Genomic DNA, 9370 nt, shown 5'->3' with positions numbered 1-9370 from the left:
AAAAAAGTGTCAATTACAAAAATGAAGCTCTTTTTTTGTTTAGTACAGTATAAAAATTTCAGAAATATCGGAAAAGTTTGAATTAATTTTTCAGGGACTTGAAAATCATCAATTTTGAAAAAAAATTTTTTTTTGAAAATTTGAAATTTCAACCATTTTTCCTCGATAATTTCAAAATTTAAAGACTCACATGAAAATTCAAGTTGACAGTTTCATCTACTGCAAACAACGAATCAAACTTCTGATTCATAGCTTGTTTCGATTGCTCATACGTCTTCTGCTCCTCCAAAATCTGCGTCTCCCCAGTCATTTTTCTCAAATCCACCGCGAAATTCGCATTTTTCTCTTTTATCGCCGTGATTTTTTGTTGAAGCTGAATTCGTCGTTGAATTTGAACACTTCTGACTTCCGCCTGCTTTCGCATATCCTTCTTTTTTTGCACACATTTTCTGGCGTACTCCCGGTTCTTGGCCATCTGGCGGCGACGTTCCTGGAAAAGGACGTTTTTTGAATTCTTAGAATTGATGGATTTCATTCAAAATTTCAGATTTTGCTAAACAAAAACAGAGCTTCATTTTCGTAGTTGACCATTTTTTTAGCGATAGTGGTTTTTGAGATATGCGCCTTTAAAGTCAATGCACCCAGGGACCCAGGATCCAGGTCACCCAGGGATCCAGGGACCAAGTCACCCGGATCCAGGTCACCCGGATCCAGGTCACCCGGATCCAGGTCATTCGGTCAGGGTCACCTCGAACCAGGTCACCCAGGGATCCAGGGTCCAAGTCACCCGGATCCAGGTCACCCGGATCCAGGTCATTCGGTCAGGGTCACCTCGAACCAGGTCACCCAGGGATCCAGGGTCCAAGTCACCCGGATCCAGGTCACCCGGATCCAGGTCACCCGGATCCAGGTCACTCGGTCAGGGTCACCTCGAACCAGGTCACCCAGGGATCCAGGGTCCAAGTCACCCGGATCCAGGTCACCCGGATCCAGGTCACCCAGCTCCAGGTCACCCGGACCCAGGTCACCCGGACCCAGGTCACCCGGACCCAGGTCACCCGGATCCAGGTCCCCCGGATCCAGGTCACCCAGCTCCAGGTCACCCGGACCCAGGTCACCCGGATCCAGGTCACACGGATCCAGGTCACCTGGACCCAGGTCACGCGGCTCAGGGGCCAGGACCCAGGACCGAGGACCCAGGATCCCCGCCTCCCTTCTCTGGTGCCCCGAGAAGGGAGAACTGATTCTTCCCTCTCATTTCCCTCTTCCTTTATAGTGTTTTTCTCAAGGTCAATGGGCCATCAACCTTTCCTTGTTCAAGAATTTCTTTGTTTTTCTCACACGTGAAAAAACCCCCGAGTTCTAAAAAGATTTTCTTTTTGACCCTAATTATCTCGGTCCCTGTAAAAGATATGGAAAATTTGTTCACTGATAAAATGTTACTGATAATATGATAAACGTTTTATCTGTTGACACATTTTTGATATCTTTAACAGGAGTCGAGAAAAATTAGGTCAAAGTTTGCTGTGCTCCGCCGGGCGATGAGCCCCGGATTGTTTAAAGACGTATATCTCAAAAACTACGGTGGGTATCAAAAAAGTGTAAATTGCAAAAATGTGTAAAATTCAATTCTACATAATTTAACAATTTACGCTTTTTGGATAGCTACTGTAGATTTTGACTTATGCGCCTTTAAAGATAGTATACCTTTGCGTCACCCACCTTTTCCCTCTAGACGCTCCTTGTTTAAAGGCGCATATTTCTAAAACTACGGTAGCTATCGAAAATGAGTAAACTGCAAAAATGTGTAAAATCAAATTCTACCCATTTTTGCAGTTTATATTTTTCTAATAGCTACTGTAGTTTTCTAGTTATGCGCCTTTAAAGAAGGCATGCCCTCAATGCATTCTAGGAGACGCAGACAGCTAGACACTCTCGTTTCTCTGCGTCTCTTCTATTTTTCTTTGAGAATTTTTTTTCAACTTTCGGGGATGTGAGAAACTTTCAACTAGATTTAATTAGAAATTTCAAGATTTCTGGCAATTTAGAGAAAAAAAAAGTAATTTCGGAAAAAAATTTTTTGGAAAATTTTGAAAATTGCCGAATTTCATTAAAATGTGATTTTTTGCAGCCAATTATCCGAATTTAGTATCAGACTAAAGGAAATTCCATGAGAATTTCGAAAATTTTAAGAGTTTAACTTAATTTTGGCTTTATTAACAGTTGTGCGCCTTTAAACTTTGGCTGACTTTCGCACGGTGCCCTTGTGTTGAGACACGCTACTTTTATAGGCGCATAACTCAAAAACTACGGTAGCAATCCAAAAAAATTAAATTGCAAAAACGTTTAAAATTGAATTTTTCACATTTTTGCAATTTACGTTTTTTAGTAGCTACTGTAGTTTTTTAGTTATGCGCCTTTAAAGAAGGCATACCCTTCCCCGCCCTCCCCCTCCTGCCAGAAATGCCAACTTTAAAGGCGCATATCTCAAAAACTGGAAAAGCTAAAAAAAAGTTGTCAACTACAAAAATGAAGCACTAGTTCAGTTTAGTGTACTCTGAAATTTTCAGAAAAATCTGAAAATCCTAAATCTATCTAGACGCCTTCAAACATACCTCATCCTTTTTATCGAATTTCGTCTCATTTTGATTCAATTTTCGATACTCTTCCCGCCATTCCTCCGTGGTGTCATCCATATCAATTTCGTTATTTTTCTCAAAATTCTGATCGTGATCCACCTGATCAATCGATGAAATCGAAAAAAATCGATTCAGTTTTTCCAAAATTTCCGGATCTTTCTCATTATTTTGAATTCCCTGGTTTAACAAGTTGAAGATGGGATTTTCAGATTCCACGTCTTCTGGAACGACGTCTTCTGGGACAGAATTCTTTTGAAAATCCATAATGACTTTCAAAATCTCTGGAATTTCTTGTTCTTCCAGATTTTGATTATTGGTTCCAGAAAATTCTGGAATTCCAGAAGACGTCTCATTATTGTTGATTTGACCATTTAGAGTGTCTAGAAGGAATTGAAACACTTCTGAACCGTCAGCCATTCTGAAAATGCAAAATTTGAACAAATTTTAATTTGATCTACCAAAAATTCCTTATCGATTGGTATAAAAATCATAGAAATCGGTGTGCTGGAAGCTGAGATATGGTCCATTAACAAGGTGTGCGATGTTTAGCAGTAAATGCGCTCTAGCAAACTTGAAAATCAAAATTTTCGAAAAATTTAAAATTTAATCATATTCTTTATAAAATTTCCTATTGATTAGTGTAAAAATCATAAAATTTGAAAAAAAATGAGCGAAGATATACGATTTTGAAAAAAATTCCAATTAAACAAATTTTTTTCAAAATTGATAATTTCAAGCTTCTAAAATTCTAGTTCAAAATTGCTCAATTTATCTGAAAATTTCAGACTATACTAAACAAAAATAGAACTTTATTCTTCTAATTGACACTTTTTTCCTAGCTACCGTAGTTTCTGAGATATGCGCCTTTAAAGTTTGCAGACCCAGAGAGTGGGCGGAGAGCCGCATATCTCAAAAACTACGGTAGCTAAATTGGTGGATGAAAAATTGGATGGCGTGCTTTTGGCGCGCTTTTGAATCTGTTCTCATCATTTAGAAGATTCTGGAACGTCATCTGAAGCTTTTAAAAATGAGGAAATTTTGAAAATTAAAAAAAAAATTATTTGTGGATTTTTTTCAAAAAGAAATAATTTCAAGTTTCTAGAATTCTAGTTCAGAATTTTTCAATTTATCCGAAAATTTGAGATTATTCTAACCAAAGATAGAACTTCATTTTTGTAGTTGACACTTTTTTCCTAGCTACCGTAGTTTTATAGTTATGCGCCTTTAAAGACAACAGCCCCTCGGCGCCTCTCTCAAAGGGGCGGGCGCTTTAAAAGCGCATATCTCAATAATTACGGTAGCTATCAAAAATGTGTAAATTGTGAAAATGAAGCTCTATTTTTGTTCAATATATTCTGAAAATTTCAGATAAAAAAACCTTATATCTCAACTCAAGGCATGCCAAATTTCATGATTTATATATCAATCAATAGAAAATTATTGTAAATTGTTTAACTTTTTAAAAAATTTTGAAATTTTCAATTTCGGCGGATTCTGGAGCGCTGTTACACAGGCGCCCATAACCCGTCGCTAGGTAGATTTACGCAGTTGCGCTCTAGCAGACTTCAAAATCAAAATTTCTAAAATTTTCAAAAAATATTAATGATCTACAAAAAATTGCCTATCGATCGGTATTAAAATCACCAACACTTTTTGATTTTGAAGGTAGTTATGAGTCAAGATATGGAAAAAAGTAAAATTTTCAAAAAAAAATTTTTTTTGAAAAATTTTCCAAAAGTTTTAGAAAAGTTAAAATTAGGATCCTATGCGCTCTAGGGTAATTTGAGGCTCTTTTTTTCAAAAGTTTGACTAATTTCAAGCCCTAGAACCTTCTAGAATGCCAAAAAACAGGACCAAACGAATGAAAATATAAGAAATAGAGGAGATTTAGAGAAAAAGAGAGAAAAAAAACCATATGATCGCTTGCTAAGGAAAAATGTGTCGTATTGATATGATTGCATGATAATAGAAAACAGTGTTAGAAAGTGTATCTTTGATTGCATGGGTATCATAAAACGAGAGGGAGAGAGAGTGAGAGACGCAGAGTGGGCGGAGCCTAAATGAGAACTTGTATACAAGAGAAAAGAGACGCAGAAAGACGCTGAGCAGTCAATATGGTGATTTGGTGATAAGAAAATTAGGGAATCATCACTGGCGAGAGAGAAGAGACGCAGAGATTTTTTTGAAAAAATAAAATTTTGGGATTTTTCTCTAAAAGTTTTTCTTTTTTTTTATTCCAGATTTTTGTAGCTGTACGCATCAATTTCAGACTGAAAATTTGTATTTGCTAATCCTTTTTTTTCTTGGGAAATTTTTTTCCCGAAAAATTCAAAATTTGAAACAAATTTTTTTTTTCAAAATTTTAAATTTTCCATATCTTGGCTCATAATGAACTAATATCTATTATGTTTCGTATCAATCGATAGGAAATTTTGTGTAGACTATTTTGCAATTTTAGACTTTTCGGAAATTTCAACTTTGAAATTTGCTAGAGCGCAATTGCATCAACCTACCTTTTGACGTGAGATGGGCGCCTGACGCATTTTAGTGCTCCTGATTCCGCCAAAATTGAGACTTTGTTGAATTTCAGAAATCATAGTAATTTACAAAATATTTGCTATCGATTGGTATAAAAACCATAACATTTGACATACTGTAAGCTGAGATATGAGGTTTTGAAAATGTTTTCAATTTTGAATTATTTTTCAAAATTGATGATTTTCAAGTCTCTGATAAATTATTTCAAAATGTTTATCTTAATCTGAAAGTTTCAGACTATCATTAACATAAACAGAGCTTCATTGTTGTAATTGACAACTTTTTGATAGCTACCGTAGTTTTCGAGGTATGCGCCTTTAAAGCGCCCGTCCCTTGAGAGAGAGCCACCGGAAGGCGGGGGCTGCCTACTAAACAAACCCTGAGCTTCATTTTTGTAGTTGATACCTTTTTCCTAGCTACTGTAGTTTTTGAGATATGCGCCTTTAAAGTTTGTGCACCTTTAGGCGGCGCGCCGCGCGCGCTCTCTCAACTGTTTAAAGGCGCATATCTCAAAAACTGCGATAGCTTGAAAAAAGTTGTCAACTACAAAAATGAAGTTCTAATTTGGATTAGTGAAATTCCAAATTTTCAAACAAATCTGAAAATTTTCAGACGCATTTTCAGAGCCTCGAAGATGGATGTCCATTCTTGCTGAAGTTGTTCGAATTATCGTCTAAATTGCCAATGGAGCACAATTGCATCATTCACTCGTTGCTATGTAATCTGCAAATACTGTATCTTATCATTGTTATCATCTATTGTTATCATTTGTATAATATATATATATATATTTATGTATATGGACACGACTTGGGAACTATGCATTATGATTATTCTACTGAGCAAACAGGAATGAAAGGGAAGGGAAGGGACACCAAAAAACTGAGCAATACAAAAAAATAGTTTAAAGATTTTTTAATCGGACAGCAAAAATCCACTTCTGAAAAAAATCTGAAAAAAGTTTTCTGAAAATCAGTATTTCTATCAAAACTTTGATAGTTTTCAATATTTTCAAATGAAACTTAAATTTTTGAATTTCCCACGTAGAGAGCTTTAAAATGAGTATAATCATGAGCTACTTTCTTCAAATTTCAAATTTCGGACCCCCTATGCGCCTTTAAAGTCGAAAAATCAAAATGGGCGGAGCCTAGTCGTGTTTATACTAATTTTAAAGCTCAAAACATGGAAAATTCAAAAAGTTAAGTTTTAACTCAAAATTCTGAAATTGAAGAAAGTCATGGTCCAAAAATGAAAATTTTGAAAAAAATTGTATTTTTATAAATTTTTATATTGATCTTAAACCGATCACTTTTTAATTTACTTAGATAATATTTAGATTTTTGAATTTCCCACGTGAAGAGCTTTAAAATGAGTATAATCATGACCTACTTTTGAAATTTTCAGTATTTCGGACCCCCTATGCGCCTTTAAAGTCGAAAAATCAAAGTGGGCGGAGCCTAGTCGTGTTTATACTCATTTCAAAGCTCTTAACGTTTCAAATTCAAAAAATTGAGTTCCAGCAGAAAATTCTGAAAATTGAGAAAGTTATGATCAAAAAACTTTTTTTGATTTTTTTCAAAACGTTTTATTTTGATCCTGAATCTGTCAATTTTTTCCTACTTTCAAAAAAATGTAAAATCCTAGGGATCTCAAATTTTATGCTGAGCAATTTTTCGAAAAAAAAATTGTCTGGAGCGCCTTTGGCGCGTATTTTAAGCAAGGAATTTTGCGCCGCCAGGTCTTGATGCGAAAATTTGGAATTTTAAGGCAAATCTATGCTCAAAATTTTAAATTTTTGAATCGAGACCTGTCGGCGCGAAATTCAAATTTTTTTGAATTTGAAAATTTTTTCTATTTGCTTCTTTGGTTTCCTTTTTTTGAGATTTTTCTGAAATTTAGAGTTTTTATGATTTTTCAATTTTCCCAATTTTCCCAAAATTTTGAAACTGTAACAAGACCTGTCCATCCATGTACCTGATAACTGATAAGGAGAGAGAAATGAGAATTCGTTCTGTCTGTTTTCTCTAGACTCTCCTCTCCCCACACACTCTCTCGCCATCTCGCCCATTGATTCCCTTTTCTCGCTGCTAAGATAGCCATTTATTTGTTGATTTTGATAGAAAAAGAGGCGAGAGAGTGTGGGAAATTGAGGGACGCAGACAAACATTTTGAGATGATAAGAGGGGAGTGATGACGTGTCGTCCATATGTATAGGTGTGCATGAGAAACTGTGTCGCCTCTGAGCATGTATATGGAAGACACCAAAAAGGGAAAAATATTTTTCAAAAAATTTAAAAAGTTCTAAGTCTGAAAATCCAACTATTAATGTGAAAATCTTTTAAAAATCTAGAAAAATTTTCAAAATTTCAAAAAAAAAAAATTTCTTAGAAAATATCACCTATCTCAAAATTATTTTCGGTCATAACTCTGTCAAATTTGGATATTTTCAGCTGAAAGCTTCATTTTCATATTTCTCACGTCTAGAGCTTCAAAATGAGTATAATTATGACCCACTTTCCTTAAATTTCAAATTTCGGTCCCCCTATGCGCCTTTAAAGTGGGAAAATCAAAATGAGCAGAGCCTATTCGTGTTTATACTCATTTCAAAGCTCTTCACACCATAAACTCAATAAATTAAGTTTTAGCTCGAAATTCTGAAAATTGAGAAAGTTATGATCAACACAAGTTTTTTTGGAATATTCCCAAAAAAGTGTTATGTAAGCAAGCTTCGTTATTATTTATTTTTCAAACATCTATTAATTATTTCTGAGTTTGTCACATTTCGAGCTTCAAAATGAGTATAATCATGACCTACTTTCCTCGATTTTCAAATTTCGGACACCCTATGCGCCTTTAAAGGAGGCCAGACACCAAAAAAAAAGAAGTTTTCCTGATATTTTGCATGGAGAACCCCCATGAGGGGTTGAACTCATGACAGGCAGCTTAGGGGTACAGCGCCGCTACCGGCTGAGCTACGGGGGGGGGGGGCCCGAAGGCGCCAGACGACCGATGGTCTACATAAGCGCGGCGCGATTTCGGCCCCCGAACTGCCCCCGAAATTTTTAAAGTCCAAAATTCAAGTTTAAAGAAACATGGTCATGTTTATACTCATTTTGAAGCTTTAAACGAAACAAGTTCGAAAATTTAGTTTGAAATCAAAAATTGTGGGAATTGGAAGAGTTGTAGTCGAAACAAAAAACAATCGAAAAAATAATAATGGTATCGATTGTTTTGAAGGGCACCTGAATAATTTCTACGGGTATAAGAAACTCCCTTTTTTTTCTACAATTCAGGGCCCCTCACCAGGTCACATGTGATGACAGTCGTACATTATTAAAATCTTGATTTCAGACTTCATTTCCGAACTTGAGCTGTCCACTTTCCGCAATATTATTACTTATTTAAGTAGCACACCATTTAAAAACTCATTTTCATAATTATTTTGAAAAGTTTTGCGAGCTCTGACTCACAAAGCATCAATTTCAGCTACATTCTTTCTCTTATCTTTTTAAACATGCTCTCTTCTTCCTCATACAAATTATTTCTATAAAAAAACGAAACATGAAGTAAACATTCAGTCGTACTCACTCTACTTAAAATGTCGTTTAATGCAGCCAAAGTTCCATTTTTTCAATGATAAAATTGTCGCAAATAATTCGATTGTTTCAATATTTCTTCCAAATTTTCAAAATTCTTATCCCACTCATCTCTGCTATCAATTGCCATTGATGGTAGTAGTGTAGTCCAGTGTTGAGCGGAATTCCGTCTTCCGTCTTCCGTAAAATCCGGAAAAATCACAATAAACGGAAGACTAACATTTTTCAGGATTTGTCGAATTTTTCTCAAGTTGTCCAAAATTCTTTCGGCGGACGGATCCGTCTAACTGCAAAACCGATGCGAAAATTCGATTCTAACGTATTGTCCCGTATAGTTAGGCGAGAAATAAGAAATTTGGGTCTGCTAATGTTTTTGGCTTGCGGAAACATTAGCAGACCCACGAGACGGAGAGAAAAGTGGTCTGCTAATGTTTGAATCGACCAACGAGAGACGCAGAGAAATGGGGTCTTTTCGGCCGGTCGAAAATCGCCGACCGCCGACCGACAGCCGATCGTTTTCGTGCATTTGATTCAAATCAGAACAGTGTCGTTCTCGAACAAGTATAGAGCGATTCAGAACAAGGACAAAATCGAACT

General features: G+C 36.0%; 2 protein-coding genes across 2 annotated transcripts in view; one reads left to right on the top strand and one right to left on the bottom strand.

The window, feature by feature from the left end:
• Nucleotides 1-3056, bottom strand: part of Cbr-zip-12 — a gene marked incomplete at both ends in the record, with an annotated part of 3953 nt that extends 897 nt beyond the window's left edge. Inside the window, 2 exons of the mRNA XM_002640980.2 lie at nucleotides 191-490; nucleotides 2616-3056. Coding sequence (XP_002641026.2) covers nucleotides 191-490; nucleotides 2616-3056 — 741 coding nt within the window. The remainder of the gene's footprint in view (nucleotides 1-190; nucleotides 491-2615) is intronic.
• On the top strand, nucleotides 636-1244 carry CBG11784 (the record flags this gene model as incomplete). Its single annotated transcript, XM_002640981.1, has 1 exon — nucleotides 636-1244. The coding sequence occupies one exon, from the start codon at nucleotides 636-638 to the stop codon at nucleotides 1242-1244; it is 609 nt and encodes a 202-aa protein (XP_002641027.1).
• Nucleotides 3057-9370: the final 6314 nt, after the last annotated feature.

Source organism: Caenorhabditis briggsae (genome assembly GCF_000004555.2).
Source record: "Caenorhabditis briggsae complete genome, chrIII, whole genome shotgun sequence".
Taxonomy (NCBI): Eukaryota; Metazoa; Nematoda; class Chromadorea; order Rhabditida; family Rhabditidae; genus Caenorhabditis; species Caenorhabditis briggsae.
The sequence above is the reverse complement of the archived record's forward strand: the minus strand, read 5'-3'. Positions and strand labels throughout refer to the sequence as shown.